We start from the raw sequence: 21,659 nt of genomic DNA, 5'->3' as shown, positions 1-21,659 counted from the left end.
CTCATCCACAAACTAAACACGGTGTACCGAGGCAGCAGCGCAGCGATAGGCGTGATGAAGCACAGCAGGTAGAAGAGGGGCTCCTGCAGCAGCCTCTGCATGGTCCAGTAGGGGTTGGAAGGAGAGTAGCAAGCGGGACAGGAGGCGTTGTAGCACAGCGCCACGGTGAAGAATAAGGCGATACTGAAGGCGATCGACATCCAGTTCATCCACGTCTGCAGGGGGAAGGACACGAGGATGAGAAACAGTAACAGAAACTTAAAATCATAAGACTTTACACACCTATTCTTAACGCAGGCGTTCACACCAACCACGTCATTTTACAGTCGTTATCTTTTCAAACAAAGCTCGATTTTTCACATGCGAATAATCAGATCTCACCAAGTTCGCTTGTAGCGCAAAACACGCACCGGTACTGAATATACAGTGACACGGAAATATTAATATAATACTGTTTTAATCTGCCGCCTGAAATGACTGAATTTCTCTGACTCCTCAACAAGACCTCAAACCGCCCCACAGACATCCTGATATATGTTCGAAAGCAGTCATGATTCAGCTTCAACTGCAGGATCAAACCGTAAAATGTTCCCTGCTGCCGCCCTTTCCCGAGAATCAGATGAACAAAGACTCTCAATTTCTCTATAAGTGGGCGATCGTGGCTCAAGAGTTGGGAGTTCGCCTTGTAATCGGAAGGTTGCCGGTTCGAGCCCCGACTTGGACAGTCTCGGTTGTTGTGTCCTTGGGCAAGACACTTCACCCGTTGCCTACTGGTGGTGGTCAGAGGGCCCGGTGGCGCCAGTGTCCGGCAGCCTGTCAGTGCGCCCCAGGGTGGCTGTGGCTACAATGTAGCTTGCCATCACCAGTGTGTGAATGGGTGGATGACAGGTTGTGTAAAGCGCTTTGGGGTCCTTAGGGACTAGAAAAGCAAATACAGGCCATTTACCATTTATAAGGGATACACAGTGATTTGATTTACTGCCTGTAAAATATTGCTAACATATATATTAAAATGAAGGCAAACGTGACTGGAAGCTAAAGCTTGCTGTACATTTAGACGACATTAAAGAAGTTTCCTCCAGACAGAAAGACAGAAGTGTGGATGCGAAACCGTCTTCTCGTGCCCTAAAATGAGTTTAGTCAGCGAGGGGAAAAAACTCCTCATGTTGCATCCTGGAGATGATTGGATGATCTGATGTCTGACACAGTGAATCGTGTACGATGGCTCACTGAAGTGTTGTACTGACACACGTAATTAATTACAGCCTCACAGCTTCTGTATTTTGGGGGAGGAGGGGGGGTGCTGCTGTCACCTACCTACCTTTAATTGACTTTCACACCAGTTTACCAATCAGGCATGCATTATGTTCCTGAGCAGCGAGGAAATGAAGGGCCTGCCATCCGAGTGTGTGGAAGTGTACCTTCCATCGTCCTCCTTTTAATGAAAGCGCCTCTAAATGAGGGGCAGTCGTGTCCATGAAGGCAGTAAGTAAAAAGGACACTCTTCCCACGTGTTTAAAAAAAAAAAACCCTCATCAGGCTGAATTTACAGCCACAGAGATGATGGAGACGACTCGGACTCAGGGCAAAGTCATAAATTTCAACAGTTTATGAGCAGCATGTCTGAGCTCTCTGGCGGTGTAAGGTGTTGGCACGCTGTGATGCGGTGTGAACTGTCTGACGCTGCAAACACAGAGCAGCTCTGCTGAATGACGCTTTCTAATAATTATTAAAAAGATGAGAATTTGACAAATAGCCCCAACTTCAGTTAATACTCATTTACTGTTGCGTACAATGAAATATTTATTTGTTAATGACTGGTTCGGAGAGCATTACCAGGAAGGTTACTGTAAAGTTGCAAATGATGCTAAAAAATGTTTGTGAATAGTTAACACGCAGACGTTATAAGTTGTAACTGGAGTTTATAGCACTCCAAGTCTAAGCTCTGATCTCTGACTGACTGGTTCAGTTTTGAGCGAGGCTGGTCTCACCCTGGGAAAAACATGGGGTTTGTTTCTGACGTTTTCTAGTCTTTGTTCCATCTTCTGCACAACTTCAAATCTCTGTTTAACCTCCTCGGACCTGGCGTTCATATATGTGGACATCACATTTTGGGTTACTTAGACCAAAATACTCAATTTTGCTCTATATCCACTCCTGTACAGACTCTACCGGAAACCCAGTTTGTTTTAGGCTTCTTTTGCCTTTCACAATAAAAGTTGTAAATATGTACACTACGTGATTAATGTGCTTGTGGCGTGGGTGTGGTCTCTGGCCAGCTGCAGAGGAGGGGTGACACAGTGAGCTCCCGGGGCGGCGCAGGGGCGGGGTCGACAGGTGTGCTGGGTTCCGACATTGATTGTGTGTCTTTTTATGTTGACAGTGACAGTTGGAGTGGGAGCGGAGCTGCAGAGAGCGGGAGTGGCTGTGAATAAACCCACATCTCTAAATAAAAAGTTTTGCTGTCAAAATAATCGCCCCAGCGAATGTTTATCGGGTCAAACGCTACAGTGCTCTTGGTGATAAATAACAGAATTAAACCGGTTAAAGTAGTATGTTAAAGCTACATACAGTGGGGCAAAAAAGTATTTAGTCAGCCACCGATTGTGCAAGTTCCCCCACTTAAAATGATGACAGAGGTCAGTAATTTGCACCAGAGGTACACTTCAACTGTGAGAGACAGAATGTGAAAAAAAAATCCATGAATTCACATGGTAGGATTTGTAAAGAATTTATTCGTAAATCAGGGTGGAAAATAAGTATTTGGTCAATAACAAAAATACAACTCAATACTTTGTAACATAACCTTTGTTGGCAATAACAGAGGTCAAACGTTTACTATAGGTCTTTACCAGGTTTGCACACACAGTAGCTGGTATTTTGGCCCATTCCTCCATGCAGATCTTCTCAAGAGCAGTGATGTTTTGGGGCTGTCGCCGAGCAACACGGACTTTCAACTCCCGCCACAGATTTTCTATGGGGTTGAGGTCTGGAGACTGGCTAGGCCACTCCAGGACTTTCAAATGCTTCTTACGGAGCCACTCCTTTGTTGCCCGGGCGGTGTGTTTTGGATCATTGTCATGTTGGAAGACCCAGCCTCGTTTCATCTTCAAAGTTCTCACTGATGGAAGGAGGTTTTGGCTCAAAATCTCACGATACTTGGCCCCATTCATTCTGTCCTTAACACGGATCAGTCGTCCTGTCCCCTTGGCAGAAAAACAGCCCCATAGCATGATGTTTCCACCCCCATGCTTCACAGTAGGTATGGTGTTCTTGGGATGCAACTCAGTATTCTTCTTCCTCCAAACACGACGAGTTCAGTTTATACCAAAAAGTTCTACTTTGGTTTCATCTGACCACATGACATTCTCCCAATCCTCTGCTGTATTATCCATGTGCTCTCTGGCAAACTTCAGACGGGCCTGGACATGCACTGGCTTCAGCAGCGGAACACGTCTGGCACTGCGGGATTTGATTCCCTGCCGTTGTAGTGTGTTACTGATGGTGACCTTTGTTACTTTGGTCCCAGCTCTCTGCAGGTCATTCACCAGGTCCCCCCGTGTGGTTCTGGGATCTTTGCTCACCGTTCTCATGATCATTTTGACCCCACGGGATGAGATCTTGCGTGGAGCCCCAGATCGAGGGAGATTATCAGTGGTCTTGTATGTCTTCCATTTTCTGATGATTGCTCCCACAGTTGATTTTTTCACACCAAGCTGCTTGCCTATTGTAGATTCACTCTTCCCAGTCTGGTGCAGGTCTACAATTCTTTTCCTGGTGTCCTTCGAAAGCTCTTTGGTCTTGGCCATGGCGGAGTTTGGAGTCTGACTGGTTGAGGCTGTGGACAGGTGTCTTTTATACAGATGATGAGGTCAAACAGGTGCCATTCATACAGGTAACGAGTGGGGGACAGAAAAGCTTCTTACAGAAGACGTTACAGGTCTGTGAGAGCCAGGGATTTTCCTTGTTTGAGGTGACCAAATACTTATTTTCCACCCTGATTTACGACTAAATTCTTTACAAATCCTACCATGTGAATTCATGGATTTTTTTTTCACATTCTGTCTCTCACAGTTGAAGTGTACCTCTGGTGCAAATTACTGACCTCTGTCATCATTTTAAGTGGGGGAACTTGCACAATCGGTGGCTGACTAAATACTTTTTTGCCCCACTGTATGACAGAATCCAGGAATTAAACTAAATGTCAACTTTGTTTTCACAAGTTATGAAACAGAAGTTTTCAAAAATAAATCAATAAATTGTTCATGTCTGGCAAATTTCTATGATGCTGATTTTCCAATCCATGAAAAAAATGGTTACAAAATATGTAATTTTATGATTTTTTTGCAGAAAACTATCATTTTTATAATTTATTACAAAGGTTCCTGTAATGTGTTACCAGTGAATGATAATCACAGACCAACAGTGAGGTTTTGGAAATAAAAATACCAGTCATGTTCCACCACAGAGATTTTGAGCATTACAATGCTGTAACCATCCAAAGCAGACTGACTATGAGATTAAAGTTGTTTTTATTTTTAAATAAACATCAGGGATCGCTGCTGTCATCTGTTGACTTTATAATCAGATTTCTTACCCATGTTTTGGTCTCGGTGCCCAAATGCAGCAGAATAGTGAATAAGGCGAGGGTGGTGATGGGAGTTCCCCATGTAAACAGGTCCACGTCAGAGTCAGCGTAGGCCTGGGTAGCATAGAAGAACATTTCATTAAAAAAAATATATATACAGAAAATACTAATTTTTTTCCCCAACACAACATAAAGCGACGTGAATACACGTGCTTGCTAGAACTGATAATCGACCAAAACAACATAAGACCACGCCTTACATACTGATAGGAGGATCTCACTGAATTTCTGTATTTTTAAGCATTTTTTGAGCATTTATTTATACATATTGAATATATTGCAGTTTTGTAGAAATAAAAATTTGAGCTTAGCAATCTCTACAACGCTTCCAGTTTCATGCTTTGTACTGAAAACATTCTTTTTAAGTAAAATTTAAAGAAATTAATAAATAAATTGTGAATTAATAAATGTCATTGCTGACAAATCCATTTTAACAACCATGTAAAGAGGATAAAACATTAAAATCAACACTAAAAAAACCAAACCAATAAAAAGGTAAAACTCTAATAACTTGGTGAAGACGAATGGCAGAATTGACACTTACAAAGTAAGGAATGAAGAAGCAGACGAGACTTTGGTAGAAGGCATCAATCATGTTCATCCAGAACATATATGGCTTATATTCCTACAGGATAAACACAGACACTCAGCATCAGTGTGACTGTAGAGAGGAAAAATGTTAAAAATGTAAATATTCAAAACACATATAAAAATGTCTCTATTACCTACATTTGATACCAGAAGCAGTTAACTAGTCCTGATTAATTCTGGGTCAGAAATAAAATTAATGACCCATCAAAACAATGAAGAAGCGCAACAGTTTTAACCTTTACGCTAACATTTATGCTAGAAATCAAAGGTTAATGACAGAAATCATGGCATATTATATAGGGATGCACCGATACCGATACTGGTATCGGGTATCGGGGCCGATACTGTAAAATGTGTGTGTACTCATACTCGGAAAAGTTAACCGATACCATGAACCGATACTAACTTATTTCATTAAGGGTGGCTTGTCATTTCTGTTGTAGTTTTTTAGATTGGCCACTAGGGGGGCAATTATTATTTTATTTGTTATTTATTTTATAATTTTTTATATTTTATTATTTATTTAATAATAATTATTTTGTTTGTTTGTTTACAATATGGACACTCTGCAATAATTTAAAAAGTTTATTTTATTCGCAAACCTAATTTGTATTTATTTTATTCCAAACAGAAGTGTTTATTTATTATTCTGAAAGCTCGAGACAGTGCCAATAGTTCAGTGATATTTTGTAAAATTACAATGTGGAGACTATGCAATATTTGTGTGTGTGTGTGGTAGAAGTATCGTTTTTTGTACTCTGTATAGGCAAGTACTCAGATCCAAGTATCGGTATCGTATCGGTTTGAAAAAATTGGTATCGTTGCATCCCTAATATTATAACATAAATTCATTTTATTTAGGAAAAATGTGGATTTCTAAACTGAATGGTATCTATGCAGCATGCAAAATGAATTCCGGCTTATTCTTGACTTTTGAGTCAAGACTGACAAACTGGGTTTTCTCTGGAGCAAAGAGTGAAGTCTTTCGTCTATGCCAGGGAGAGGGAAAAAACACTCATGGTAATACCAAGTTTAATTCTTAGACTCTAAATCATAGAGAACTTTGCATGATTAAGAGTTTAGGGCTCACTGGAACCCCTCATTTCAAGCCAACTTGCCTTTAAGCTAACATCGTTCTGATTGGGTGCCTCTCACAAACAGAAGGTGGGGCTTCTATGACAGAGATAACTACAGTAGGGACATTTGCTCTCTCATATGAGTCAACAGTCGTAGTGTGAACTGAGTGTTTAGAGCAGTCTGAGCTTTTGGCTCACAGATAACTCAGCACCTGAAACAGCTGCAATTTGTGTAAACTTTCTACACTACGGAGCTACAAACATCCTGCCTGAGAGTGATGCTGACAAACTAGTTCATGCATTTTACACTTCTAAGTTGGTGTACTGTAATTTCTTCTTATCAGACTTTTGTAAAAGCTCTCTAAAAAGCTTTCAGCTGATCTAATATGCTATAGAGGGTGTAACTGGGTGTAGATACAGCGCTCATATTTCTCCCATATTTGCTTATCTTCATTGTCTCCCTGTTAAATCCAGAATTAGCACTGAAGATCCTTCTCCCTACCTATGAAGTCCAGAACAACCAGGCCACATCACATCTTAAAGACCTCATTATCCTAAAACTTTGCTCTTAGACTCCTGTTTTATTTGTGGCTCCAAGAGTATTTAAAAGTAGAATGGGAGGCCTTTCTGTGGAACCAGCTCCCAGTTTGCATTCAGGAGACAGACACCCGGTCTACTTTTCAGTTTTTGTTTTTTCCCCCCACATTCTTGTTAGTAAAAATTTGAAACGTGCTGTCAGATCATTAGGAGGGAGCGCACCTCGGAGTTCTGGCCGTTCACGTAGAGCTGAGGTAGTTGTTGGAGAGTCTCTGCTGACACGTCTTTGTCCAGAGTGCCAGTAATGAGTTGTGGGAAAGCAGAGAACATCAGGTTGAAGAAGATGAGATACCACTGGTCAATCATGGCTGAACCTGAGAAGCCACAGTAGAACTGATACCAGAAGATGAGCGCCACAAACATCTGAGGGAACAAATGGGATGGAAGCAGTGAGAAAAAGCAGAACACCTCATCCTTTCTGACTCAAATCTGTGTGCACTGGGAGGGGCCTTACTGCATTCTTGTAGAAGAAATAGAGGATCATGTTAGCCAGGCGGGAGTAGCACCAGTGCCCGTGTACCAGCAGGAGCTTCTGGAGATACCGGAAACGTGGGAGGGCAAAATCACTTGCCATCACTGCCTGCAGAACACCACAAGAACCAAACGTTCAGTCTACTGCCGCCTCTCTCCTACATACACGAGACGAGCACACATTAGGCAGTTACTCGTTGACTGTTCTCGCCTCTTCTTAATGAATCTTTAGCGGGTATAATCTTTCCAAAGCAATAACTCGTAAACGAGTTGGCCTCCTCTTGGGATTCACCGTTAGCGCGGCAGAAAGCTGTCAAACTCATCCATCACCGTGTAAAACACTCCCAGTACTGAGCCCTGCTTTTACATCATAAACGCCGCCGCTAACCCTTTACGGCACCTCTCGGCTGTCAGCAACAGAAACAACAGCAGGCCTCTCGCTTCTGCTGCGCTCCAATAACCCCTCCTAACGACTACACAGGGAGCGCGTCGCTAATAGACGAATGGTACGTTAATGATAATGCAGCAGCGCGTGCAGGCCCGGGGCGCAGTAAAGAGCGTCTCAGCACGTGGTGTGCGGCGGAGTCCCTGAGAGTGACCGCTGTCTCATTAAGTGGCAGTTTGATTAACGGTAATTAATGCAGCGGCTTGGTTAAAGACAGGATACTGAGGCTTTAGCAGATGTGCTACACAGCAGCGTGCCGGCAAAGCCTCCCCTGGAAGTTAATTTGGAATCTCCATCATAAGAGCACAGCTCTGGAGCAGGGTGCTGCAGGTAAACGAGCGGAGGGGAGGAGGGTTTTCTTCGTGAAGATGCTCTCTCGGCTGTGGCCTTGGAGCTGAGCGTCCACGCCGCGCTGCTTCTCTGCAGGACACAGGGCCTTCCTGCTGACTCAGCGCAGCACAGGCAATCCTATTTAGAGGATGGTCATGGATGTGGGCTAAAAACCGCACTTAAGTGTAATGAAAAGCCATTAACAACCCTAAAGAATGCTAGTGTCTCCCCCTCTTCCCAATTCCCCAATCTTTTATCTGCACCTCTTCTCGCTCTCAGGAACTCTCAGGCTGCGCTGCTTTTTTACAGCCGCCGTAAATCACCCACCTCTCCTCTCCGCCCCATGTGCCACTCTATTCATCACCTTACCTGCATGCCTTCCTGTCCTGAGATCCCCACACCCACGTCTGCGACCTGGATCATGCTGACGTCATTGGCCCCATCTCCTGTGATTAATGTGGGGAAGTGAAAGAGAGAAAATAGACCGTTAGAAGGAGGAGGTACATCAGTTTATAAGGAGGAGGGGGGCTTTATCGAGCGTGAAGACGACAAGATGGAGAAGCCGGCGTGCCCCGTGTTTGCGAGAGGAATGTGAAGCTTTCAGACTCCTCAGCCGTTATACGAGCTGCGCGCTTGCGGTGCCGTTCGCCACCTCTGCAGCTCGGCCTCCCGTGCGGCGGAGGCCTCCCCGCTGCGGCAGCCGACAGGCGGTGTCTCCGGATGTGTGGATAAATTTGTTTTCCCTTCTTTTTGTCACTACAGGTGGTGGAGTGGGAGAGGAGGAGGATTTTGTTGTCACAATGGCACCGCAGTGGCAGCGCAGACTGATAATGAAAGGTAGGTGGTGAGAAGAACTCAAATAGAAGTTGGCTGGAATTTTTTTCCCTTTTTTCCTTTTTCACCGAGAATTCACAAGGCTGGATTTTTTTTGTGAGTGGGATGGAACAACGTGATTAATGTGCCATCGCGACTTTTTCAGAAAAGTATAACCAGAGTGCATTTTGGCTGCTGCCATATCAGAACTGGACAGTGTGTTAGTATAATTAGCCCCATCGCAGCAATATTATTGGTCAGATACTTGCATTAAAACCTTAGAATAGCCCGAGGAGGCCATAATTGATTATTATTACAAATAATGTGTGTAAGGCTCCGTACCAGCTCGTGAAGTGTGACACGTCTGAATAATAAGACTGAAGTACTGAAAGATATTAAAGCTCAAAAGCTAACATAGCACTGACTGAAAAAAATGCCCCGCTGGCAAATAAAACATGCTCCTCCTGAGCGCAGCTGGACCAAATAAATGGAAAACAGAGAAAAGACCAACGCAGGTCACAGTGACGTCCTCGCGTCCCTTCTTTGCTGCTGCAGCTTCATTAGGGGAAAGTGTAGAAATACTAAGAATAACTCAGAGCAGAGGCTGAATGATGAATGGTGCACCTCCATCTCAGGCAAATTTCAAAATCAGCTCACACGAGATCACAGCAGGAGGAACATACAGGAGTTTCACTGGAGCCGTGTAGCAGCCAGTTTGCTGCACGATGAGGTAAAGATGCAATGAATAAAGTAAATAAAGTGAATGTTCAGGGCTGGCACACTGCAATTAAAATATGGCATTCATGCGTTTGTTAGAACAGCTAAAGAGTAAGATGAAGATGGGGAAAGTCACTTGTACACTTGTCTGGAAGAGTCTGTGTGTTCCAAAAATGTCTTTCAACGCTGAGAAAAAAATCCCTCATCCAAGCTCGTTAATATTTGGGAACAACTTGCGAGCAGGTTAGCAGCTGTGCTCGAGAGCTCAGGCACGTTCTGATCTGTCCGGACGCTGCTGGGATCTTACATGCTGGGGATAGCCTGAAGGTTCAAAACTACAGCTCACAGTTTAAGCTGTTCAAAGCTAAGGAATGCTTTAACACAACGTTAGAGCCAAACAGGCCTCATTTTTATGTCTGCAACTATAAACACATGCAAGCACGAGATAGGACAAATGTTTAGTTTTTACTTCGGGTGAGGTCAGTTGTTTTTAAGTCCAGCAGTGAGCTTGTGACGGGATTAGAAAAATCAGGCACATCTGTGTCTGAATATGCTCACCCGCTCCTTACCTATGGCCAGAGTCATGACCTTCAGCTTGTTCCGCACCAGTTTGACCACCATGCTCTTCTGCAGCGGCGTGGACCGGCAGCACAGCACGGAACGGCAGCTCCGTGCAACGGCCAGAAACTTATCCTCCAAACTCTTATCCAGGGCGTAGGCCAACGTCCGCCCGTCTATCACCAGGCCCAGCCGGTGCACCAAGAAGGGAGTGGACTGGGAGGACGGAGATGAAGAGGAGTAGATGTCAAAGGGCGAGAAGTTCGTGTTGAAGCTCTTGGTGGTTGGGCCTGATGGGTTGCAGAGGAATTTGGCCTGGATGTAGTGTAAACTCTCCTCCAGCAGCAGCGCGCACCCCTCCTGGTTCACAGAGAAGTTCAGCGTCAGGACGGCATGTTAATTCAGCGGCAACAATCTCCAGAGCTCTAGAGCTTGGATAGTTTAAGATCAAATACAAATTTAAATCCTGTGTAAGGCTTTATTGTAAACACAGGAAATGTCTGTAGTAGAAACATCATGTAGGATGGGTCAGATCAGACACAAACATGAGCGATCTCCATCTTTTGGAATGAGGATTTCTTCTGATTTATTCCAGAGAGGGACAAGAACGCGACACTAAAGATCAACCTGTGCTCGGCCTAGAAAACAACAACACACAGCTGTGAGTCTGACAACAAAGCTCTACAACAGCAGCATGCTACAGCTGTGCTAACGCTTTACACACAATCTATGATGCCAACGCAAAACTAGCTGTTTGTCATCCCACCAGCAGAGCCGAAGGTTGATTTGACACATGTCGTACATTTCCACCCGACACGTCACCACAGGAGAATCTGTGCTCTGTGGGGCGTTTTTCACCCATTCTGCTGTCAGTTTGTGCTAAAACTTAGGCAACTAATATAAAGATCTCCTGCCTGTCCTCGGGTCGGCCGGGTTTAGAGCAGATATGCTCTGAACGATATGCATTCAGCAAGTTTTAGTTTGCTTTATGAGCCAACTTTATTCTACAACAGTACACTCAGCTTGTTACCTATTGAGCTCTTTTTTTCTCTGTAATTATACTTTATTTATGCTGTTTTGTTAAATCCTATGTTCAGTGTTTGGATGCTGCAAGACACAATTTGCATTTTTTGGGATAAATGAATTAAATCTGATAATAAATCTAATTATTTGCTGGCAATTTCACAAGCGATGTTCTTGAGCAATGCAAAATCAATGCAGTAAATTGTGCAATCAGTAATTCTCTTCAGGCAGACGATCACTTTTGTAGAAAAACATTTAAGACTGTGAATAAGAATCCAAATGGCTTGAGACTCCGCCCTCTGAAACGTTATTAGGCAAAGACGACCGGGGTCGGTCTTTACCGGCATTTCAGTGACTCATCACTGTGGGAGCTTGAGATGCTCACATGACAGAGGAGTTTCCTCTTCTCAACCGGTCGCGGCACATGGCCGCCTGGTTCTGCTGGAGGTTTCTTCCTGTTAAAAAGGAGTTTTTCCTTCCCACTGTCGCCAAAGTGATTGGTCATAGGGGGTCATATGATTGTTGGGTCTACCTTACAATATAAAGCGCCATGAGGCGACTGTTGTTGTGATTTGGTGTTGCTGATTGCAGCCACCAGTTTTCACCTTTCTAATCTTGGGCGGCACGCTGATTGTTTAGACCACCACTGTTCACACAGCAATGACCAATGTGTCCACCAGCTGCTACTACACAGGAATCTGCTGCCGTTTGATTAGCGTACACTTTGCAGTCGCTGCAGACTCTGGCTGCAGAGTTTATTTGTGACCAAGGAAGACCTTTTAGGAAAGCTGGCATTGGTCACAAAACAAATGGTACCAAGGGGGAAATGAGCAAGAATCCAATTACAGCGTGCAGGTGTGAAAGCGCTCCACGTTTAGGAAACCAGAGTTTATTAAAACCCAGGTGCTGCTGCTCACCTGAGAGTCAGCGTTCAGTGTCAGGAGCTCCTCCTCGGGGTCCAGCAGCTTGCACGCGTACGCGATGTTCACAGCAGTTTCCTGTTTGTCCCCCGTCAGCACCCATATCTGTAGGCCCGCCTTCCGCAGGGAAGCTATAGTTTCAGGCACGCCGTCCTGCAGCCGATCCTCAATGCCCGTCGCTCCTGAAGGAGAAGGCAAGTCTGTGACAAACTCTCCAACGTTAGAGTAATTACATTCATAATAACAGTTTCAGCTGTAACTGAGAGCTACCCAGAAGATGGAGGTTCGTCTCCAGCCGCAGGGCCGACTCAAAGAGCAGCTCCTCCCTTCCCTGAATGGCCGTCTCAGCCGCCAAGTGCCGCTGCAGCCAGCAGGCGTACTCCTCTTTGCTCAGAATCTGACACACAAACACAAACGTTTACACACACACACACACAAACACACACTGTCATGTGTCAGCTTGCTGGGATAAAACTGAACTCCTCATTCGCCTTTATGGCAGAAAAGGATCCTCCATAACAGAATGTGAGACCTTGACAAGGTGTTTTATCGCTTTGCTTTGGTGATGGCGCTGCACAGGCAGGAATATAATGAGCCCAGCTTGTGAGAGCATAAATTAACAGCCTGGGAAAGTGGCACAGATTGCAGCTGAGTCACGAAGAATGTCACTCGTGGAAGGGCTGGTCCATGTGATCATCTCCACCGGGCTGCAAATACATCCTGTCAAGAAGCCACTGAGACACACCACCTCCATCCCCCTTTTAAAGCAGTTTAATGACGGAGGGCAGTTGTTCAGGTTTACAGATCCGTGCTTGCATACCTTTTTTGCTATGCACAGCGTGCGAAGTCCATCTGCAGCGTACAGATTCAGGTAGTGCTGGGTCCTGCAGACAATCTTTTTCTGACGTTTCCCTTTGGAGTTTCCTTAAAAAGCAGCAAAGACAGAAATAAACGGAGATGGGATTTTCTCGCTTTGGGGGAATTTGCATGAGTGGTTCAGCATTTTAGTTCCAAATTACAAAAGACTTCATCCAAGAAGCCATCTGTCCTCACACCTAAATTAACCATGCATGCTACACCTCAATGTAAAGCCATCATATTGCTCACTAAGCGGCATCTGGGCTATGGCGTTCGCAAATATAATTAATCTATTTCAATTTTCTGCCCAAATGATTTAAAAACGACTGAACATTCGAAGTTATCTAAGATGTTTCAAAGCGTCTTGCTGGAGCGCCTCTCTGGCAACACCTCAGCCATCTTTCTGGCAGGGGAGCGGCGCACAAACAGATTGGCCTTATGGGTCTCCTGACACAGATGCACCAGCCAACACTCTGATTGCCAGCCATGAAATCTCACTAATAACACAACAGCTTGGCAGGCACAGTCTCACATGCACCGCCACGCAAAATTATTTTTACTGAAAGGAACAAATTAGCACAAAACTGGCAGCGATCGAACAGTTCCAGCTCGAAAAGTCAGGAAATAATTGAAACTAAGTGCTTTTATTCACCGCTAAAAGCGAGTTGTGTTATGAAGACGTTACAATCACACCAACAGTCTATCTTCTCTTTGGCTGTGGAGGAAAAAAACTAAACCAAAAACACAGCGTGAGTTCTGCCTTTCTGATGAACAGCTGCTGGGAGCAGACAGGCTCGCAGACACAGGTGGAAATTCACATCATGTTTCGGTTTCCAGTCAGAAAACCGAGGTGCATTTTTCCCCCTGTCTTTTATATACAATTCGTGTCACAGACTGTATATAAAAGATAGACAGAGCTGTTTTTGAAGAGTAAAGCCAAAGCTGAAGTGTCTTAAATAGCACCATATATGGTTGCAACAAGAAGCCCGGCAGTGTCAAGTCTGACAACATGATTTTAATGCTCACCTCGTCTCCGACCACTGTAAACACAAACAGGCTGTTTTCTGTCAGATACCAACGCCATAGATCGATACTGTAAAATATATACTTTAACAAAACTATTAGCTCTCTATGAAACAAATACTTTCAGAATCTAAAAGGTAGTGCAAAAATATATATGCATTTCAATCTGTCTGATGTAGTCTGATCGAAGTTACTAATGCAAAATTATTTGTGACTTTGGAAACAAACAACTGTTAAATTAACAATTTCTATTACACTGTTACAGATGGGCAGGAAGCACAGTGTTTGCAGCCTCGCTCCCAATTTAATGTCATCATTTTATTATTAGCTACAGTTGCTAGATGCTACCTGACCCCTAAACAGATGGCTAGTGTGGCTATCGGATAAAAGTACTTTTGGCTGCGCCCTCATATCTACAGCGGATGGATCCACATGTTTGAATTGGCAGAGATTTTATGCCTGATGGCCTTCCTGATGCTCCCGCTCCATTTATCTAAGCTTAGGAATCTCTGAAGCTGTGCTTGTGGCAATCAGGCAGGTTAGCATTTATGATAACTGTGCAATACCCCAGTATTACTGAAACGGAAGCTTTACTGACTTCCTGAAATTCCACAAGTTAGCTCAGTGTTGTGAACATTAGCTATGTCAGTTGTTAGTGAGGGGAGGAGCTTTGTGTCAAGGAGGACTCCAACTCTTTGCTTAGATACTCCTGCAAACCAATATCTAATGCGACTGTGATTGATTCGTTTTGATTAGTTCTATATATAATATATTATAAAGAAATCGATGTTTCTGGGCTACCACATGAGTGTAGACCAGTGAGGTGACAGGTGATCATCTAAATGTCTGCAAGTTAGTTGACTGAACATCCGTTATCGTCCGCTTTTCTGAAGTTGGGCCACGTTGGCAGAAGACTAAGCTGCTTTTCTTGATGTCTATCTCCTCAGCAACAGTTTCCAGTTCCTCCTGGAAGACACTGAGACATTCCCAGCCCAGATGAGATATAATCTACCCAATGGGATACGGATCTACCTCAGTGTCTCCTCCAGTTGGGAGTACCTGAAAAAAGGGAGGCTTCTGAGCAGCATCCTTACATGAACCCACAATCACCTCAACGGACTCCTTTTGACTGTACTCCAAGCTCTTTATCTCTACGACTGCCACCCAATAAAACGAGATACAACCTTGCACGACTACAGGCGAAGGCTGGACCGTACACCAACTATTAAATTGACAGTGACTCTGCCTCGTTTTCACCACGAGAGTCCAATATACCTGCTTTACTGCAGACACCACACATGTGTTTATTTTAACTTTACCGTTTCCTCGATTTCAGCTGTTTTCAGATCCAAATCTGGGATCTACTGACAGGGTTTGACACACCCTTTTTTTATTGCTGAAATTAATTATTTATTGTGTGAATAAATAATAAATGTAGTTTCACAGTGCAACTACTAAACAGGAGTCTGCAGGCACACTTTCATCTCCAAATGTCTACAGTCTGTCACCTCCACGTGTCCTGTTATAAGAATGACACTGAACAACTCCCTCATCCCCTGAATGGAGCTATTATGGACATTCTGGGTTATGAGAAGGCCCGGTGCCTGCTGCGCTCTAATTGGCTGCTTTTGCCCAATGGGGAACCAAAGTGTGCACGAAAACACGTGCAACCCTGGTAATTAAAGCTGCTCAACTGGGACACTAGGCGGTATGATCTGTTTTTGTGAGCAACTGAATTTTAAGTAAGCGGAAAAACTTGTTCACCCAGCACTGTGTGCAGGACTCAGCACGGGATGCACGATGGAAAATCAATACAATTAATCATACTGTAATTCAGAATTCTCCAAAGGATAAGATTACATGTCAGCAAGAAAACATGCCAAAACGAGGTTTGGGGGGTGGGCTCATCTCCATTTGTCTGCTGCAGTTAACAAGTCCTCATTCGGCGTAGGAGGATCATTTCAGCGGGAGAGCCATTTTTACGCAGCCATGTTGCCTTTAATGAACAGGAGGGAGCCGGCACGTGAAAGAAATTTATTACTCGCACAACATGACAGCATGCTCTCACTGAAGGGGATCCGAGACAGTTTGCTGCACCGGCTGATTCAGTCCATGAAAACGAAAGCACTTGAGAGCACTTTTACACTTCTGAGCAAATGATGCGGTGAAGGAATTGTAATAGAAAAGCTTGTATAAAGTGTGGTAAACGCTGTTGCAGGATACACACGCAGTCCACGATATGCCAACATCTACTGACACAGTTACGACTCGATTTATTCACTTACTACTCGTGCTTCCCACACATAGTAGATTCAGTGTATTTAGGGGCTCATTATAACATTTTTAATTTTGTTTTTCATCTTTGTGAGTAGTCGATGCCATCTGTGTCCAGATGCGGAAGTTCTGTGTTAACCAGTTAATGTCAAGGACTATTATGACTCTAAAATATTAGCGAATTATAATAAGTGGAATGAAATGATTGCATTTTTGTGTGTTTTTCTCTTCCTTTCACATCATCTGTCAGAGAGTTGCACTAAAGAAAAGGCACCAAAGATGAATCCTAGCAGCCAGCCAGCAGTCTGCCAATCAAAGCAGCCACACCCAGTAACTACCTCACTCCAGTATAAAGATGAATGTCCTTTCTGAAGCCTCTGGTGGATGTTGGAGGAACTGTAGGTTTTAATGCTTTAGTAAATCTCAGGGCCCAGTTGCTGAAATATAATCTGGCAGGATTAAAATCCTGAAATCCGGTTGTGCAAAAAGTAAATGGAATTACAGAATCGTAAAAGATCTGCTAACATTATCCAGTTTTTTATCTGGATTCAAAACATTTGAATGGGAAGAGGATTTCTTTGATCCAAAATATCACGATTACAGAGATGCCAGCACAGATCTGGATTCAGACTGGATTATGGTAAGGAAAGTTAATCAAACAAGAAAACCGGAACTGATAAACAGAGTTTAAAGAAAGACAAATGTCAAACAGTTTGAAAACTCTGTATGTAAATGCGATAACTGGAGATAACTAGGGCTGTGCGATATGACCAAAATCTCATATCCCGATATAAGACATCGATCGTCCCGATAACGATATAAATCACAAAAATGTAACATTTTCTGTAAATTCTGTGAATCTCGAGCAGCTCGACTTGCGTGAAGTGTTTCCTGCTGCGCGTCATGTACTCCAGTGTTTTAACGATGCATGAAACGATGCATTTTTAGACATAAGTTGTAACGGCCGCCGTTTTCTTTGTGAGTATTTATTACACGGCGTGCTGCGGGGAAAAGATTGTTCTAACGTTTGAGTCTAAGGTTTATTTTCTAGCACCTGGCGGCTCTTTTTTAATTCTCATCCGTAAATAATCTGCTCTCTCACGTGATTCAGTTTATTTTGAAAAGTCTCAACAGGATCCTGAGCTTTATTGTGAAAGGTTTATGTGGAAAATAAACAAGCGGACACGCGATGGTGTTACCGTTGTTGTTGCTAACGACAACGCATAAAAACAGTCACTTGTCCGTCCTTAGTGTGGTTATATAAAATATAAGAGAAAGAACTTTAAGAAATTAATATAGCCACTACAGTGACCATCAAAACGATGAAAATATATTGCCGTAAATGGTTTATTTTGCGACACCACGAAACAAACGATAGCGTAAAATGAAACGATAGACGTTTTTATATCGTCATCCGGTATATATCGTTATATCAAACAGGCCCTAGAGATAACGATAAAATATTTTCCCAACAAATAACTAATATCCAAGAAACTACGGTGAATTTTAAAAAAGGTTAAATTATTTGAGTCAGTAAACAGTTTCCAGTTCTTTATAGATTTCTCTAAGATGTGGAATAAAGATGTTAACCTGTTAACTCTTTGACACTGTCATGGGAATTTTCTAAACTATTCTAAAGCAATAATATCATAAAAAAAAAAGGTGACGTAATCCCAGGCTGCAGACCTCCACACTGCGTGTTGTGTCACGCGTTCCTGTGGGTTGAAACAGTCTTTGCTAAGCACCCCTGGACAGATGTCTGGTACAGGTCTGTGTAGGTCTTTGTGTGACTGGAATAGTAAGACCCTGCTACACCTTTGCCTTTAGGACATAAAAGAAGCTGTAGAATATGGAACAAGGAAAAAAAGGAGAAAAAAAAACACAAGGAAGTTTTCTTTTTTAAGACCCTAGCCAAGGCAGGCTCTCAGTTCAGCAGCTCTAAAAATAAAAGTCCTTATATAACATGTGACCTTATCCTTTCACCTGAGTAGAAAGCATGAGGGTTTGGGGAAGTATCAGTGAAACCTCGAGTGTTTATAAAAGACCAAGACCACAGACCTCCACAGACTGTATATAATGAACCACTCAAACCTGAAATAGACGATCAGATATAAAGCACCAATTCATGAAGTCTGTCATCTCAATGCGTTTCATATTGTAGCATAAAGACTCTACAACAATTACAGACAGTATACACAGTGTTCACTTGTTCTGTCACGTTACAGCCTTATTCCAAAAGGGATTCAAAGTTACTATATAAGAAAAAACAAAATAACACCGTCGTCCCGTTTCCACATGTGCCTGTCCACACTGGACAAAATGTGAAGCAGGCAAAGTGTGGATACTTTAAGCACTGTAGTCACATGACATACATGCACTTTCAACATATACATAAACACAACAAAAGCAAACAGTCCTAACTCGTGGTGTTAATTTCTTCTAGATCACAGCAGAGTCTCGCCTTATAGCAGAGCTACTTCTAGAGTCAACCTGCAGTTAGGGCTGTGCGATATGACCAAAATCTCATATCCCGATATAAGAATTCTATCGTCCCGATAACGATATAAATCACAAAAATGTAACATTTTCTGTAAATTCTGTGAATCTCGACTTGCGGGAAGTGTTTCCAGCTGCGCGTCATGTAGCTGGAGTCGAGTGTTTTAACCGATGCATGAAACTACATTTTTAGACATAAGTTGTAACGGCCGCCGTTTTCTTTGTGAGTATTTATTACACTGCGTGCTGCGGTGAAAAGCCTGTTCTAACGTTTGAGTCTAAGGCTTATTTTTTAGCACCTGGCGGCTCTTTTTTTACTTCTCATGCGTAAATAATCTGCTCTTTCACGTGATTCAGTTTATTTTGAAAAGTCTCAACAGGATCTTGAGCTTTATTGTGAAAGGTTTATGTGGAACATAAGCAAGCGGACACGATGGTGTTACTGTCGTTGTTGCTAACCACAACGCATAAAAACAGGCGCTTGTCCGTCTGCAGTGTGGTTATATAAAATATAAGAGAAAGAGAGAACTTTAAAAAAATTAATATAGCCACTACAGCGACCATCAAAACGATGAAAAAATATTGCCATAAAGAGTTTATTTTGCGACACCACGAAACAAACGATAGCGTAAAATGAAACATAGACGTTTTTATATCGTCATCAGATATATATCGTTATATCGAACAGCCCTACCTGCAGTCAATCAAGCTAAAGCCTGACTTCACTTTTAATGACAGAAACTGATTTGCATAACGAAGCAGAAAAGTATAAAGAAATGTCAAAAGCCAGCTTTAGAGCAGAAGTGTCACAAACTAGGCCTGGGGCCAGAATCAGCCCAGCAAAGACTCCAACCCAGCCACAGGACAGGTGTGAAAAATGTGAAGGAGGGCAAATGTTTAAGACTTTGACAACTTTTCTACTGATGAAGACCTCCCCCATGTTCATTTATACTACATGAAGTAAAAGGGAAGCAATGAAATGACAGAAAATGTCCTGTTTTCCCACCAACTATGATAGAAATTTATATTTTTTTGTTTTAATATATTTATTTAACAGTTAAAAACTCCGTCTGGGCGACTGGAGCTTTTTCCTGTAATTTTACACATTTATGTCTTACAATTTAAAGCCCAAAGAGTCATCCTGACAGATTTCTTTCAGTTGCTACTGCAGAATGTCTTTCTTATGTAGAAAAACTGTTAAATGTTTAGCAAAATGTCAAACTGCGACTGGCACTTTCACCAGTCCGGTCGACTTACGATCAATGACATAAAATGAGTTTCACATCCCTGATTTAGAGGAAATGCCTGCTTTTTGAAAGTCATCTATTAATCAGTTCCCTCAGTCAATAATTCTTTTGGGAGAAATTTGTTATGTTTGCAGTTTCAGTGGACCACAGAATCAGCTGCAAAGATTAAATCCTGTGTTTTGACGCTGATCTCCATGTCTGATATCTCATGCTATAATGAAACTGTAATTTCACTAAACAATGCTTCATCTTTCACATAGCGGTCCAAACCACATCATGATCACAAGCCAAAGCAGTGCCGTTGCTCATTATCACCATTAACATTTTAAAAAAATTTTCACTGGTCACAACGGTCTGCAGAGATTTCCCAAACAAGTGTTTTCCTACCTGTGTCGGGGGGTTTGATGAGATCCATGATGACAGAGTCTGCTCCTTTAGTGTAGACGGTGATCTGATCAGTCAGAGGGTGTCGAACCACCACAGACATGCGTTTCCTGGTGGAGTCGAAGCCAAGCGTGTGCAGCAGCTCGAAGCTCAGCTTCCCCAGGTGAGGCAGCTCCACGATCACCTGGTCGGGGAGGCGTCCGACCAGGGAGCACTTGTAGGCCCGGGCAGCGTAGACCAGAGCGGCCTCGTCGGGTGATTCTGCCTCGTAGCGCAGCTCTCCTTCCTCGAGGCTCCAGGAGGTTTTTCCATCGTAGGACGGCGGGATGGGGCTAAAAGCCTGCTCCAAACCTCCCGAGGACTGCTCCTCGTGCAGCTTGGTGAGCGTGCTCTCTGCCGAGGGCGAGGACAGCAGGCTGGAGCAGCCCTTATTGGAGGATCGGTTGGTGATGAGACTAGAGGAGCTGCTGCTGTTGGAGCCGGAGGTCAGTCGGCTGGGGGTGAAGCGTTTGATGAAGTCCTCGATGGTCTTCACTGGAGACTTTAGCTCGAACCTCATCCTGACCTGCAGGAGCAGAAAGTGTAGGCATAAAATAATGGTTTTATAATCCAAGAGAGAACAGACTCTGATTCCACCTTCATTTTTTTCTCCAGGTGCTCTTAAATCTAACACAGACCACTGAAAGTGATAAAAGACATGAGACAACCCAGCAGGCTCATTTTAGGGCAATTAGAGTCTGACGCAGAGAATGTGACACAACAGTGTTTCTCTCACTTAAACAGACATTGGGACAAATTCTTCCATAAAAAGAACCAACACAGTAAAAAACAGCGATAAAAGTGCTCTTTGTATTGATTGTTAAATAGTTGTGTCAAAAAAAATCATTTATGCTCATCAGCCAGTACAAAATACCTAAAAAGGTCAAATATAAAAATAGATTTTGTGCATAAGTGGATTTAACAAAAAGGCCAGCAAGTTAAAACGACTTACGCAGCACTGCGTAAATAATCCAAATCGGGCTCTGAGGCGAGATTCTGTCACTGGGTGGGAATCGGTGTAGATCACAGACTGTAAATAAAAGATGGATGTAGCCACTGTCACATCAACCACTGTTGTTGGAGTGAACAGCTAAAGGCTTCAACCCATTTGTGCTGCAAAGACTGAGATGTTAATGTGATCCAGAGGGA

General features: G+C 43.2%; 1 protein-coding gene across 1 annotated transcript in view; it reads right to left on the bottom strand.

Annotated features, from left to right (window-relative positions):
* Nucleotides 1-21,659, bottom strand: part of atp10a (ATPase phospholipid transporting 10A) — a 47,377-nt gene that overhangs the window by 3,811 nt on the left and 21,907 nt on the right. The window contains exons 10-20 of the mRNA XM_006790390.3: nt 20,475-21,036; nt 13,010-13,113; nt 12,460-12,586; nt 12,187-12,371; nt 10,258-10,606; nt 8,528-8,604; nt 7,367-7,492; nt 7,075-7,275; nt 5,193-5,273; nt 4,598-4,702; nt 28-215 (exon numbers count right to left, since the gene is read on the bottom strand). Coding sequence (XP_006790453.2) covers nt 28-215; nt 4,598-4,702; nt 5,193-5,273; nt 7,075-7,275; nt 7,367-7,492; nt 8,528-8,604; nt 10,258-10,606; nt 12,187-12,371; nt 12,460-12,586; nt 13,010-13,113; nt 20,475-21,036 — 2,105 coding nt within the window. The remainder of the gene's footprint in view (nt 1-27; nt 216-4,597; nt 4,703-5,192; nt 5,274-7,074; nt 7,276-7,366; nt 7,493-8,527; nt 8,605-10,257; nt 10,607-12,186; nt 12,372-12,459; nt 12,587-13,009; nt 13,114-20,474; nt 21,037-21,659) is intronic.

Source organism: Neolamprologus brichardi, chromosome 23, assembly GCF_056152115.1.
Source record: "Neolamprologus brichardi isolate AB-2024 chromosome 23, ASM5615211v1, whole genome shotgun sequence".
NCBI classification, from domain to species: Eukaryota; Metazoa; Chordata; class Actinopteri; order Cichliformes; family Cichlidae; genus Neolamprologus; species Neolamprologus brichardi.
The sequence above is the reverse complement of the archived record's forward strand: the minus strand, read 5'-3'. Positions and strand labels throughout refer to the sequence as shown.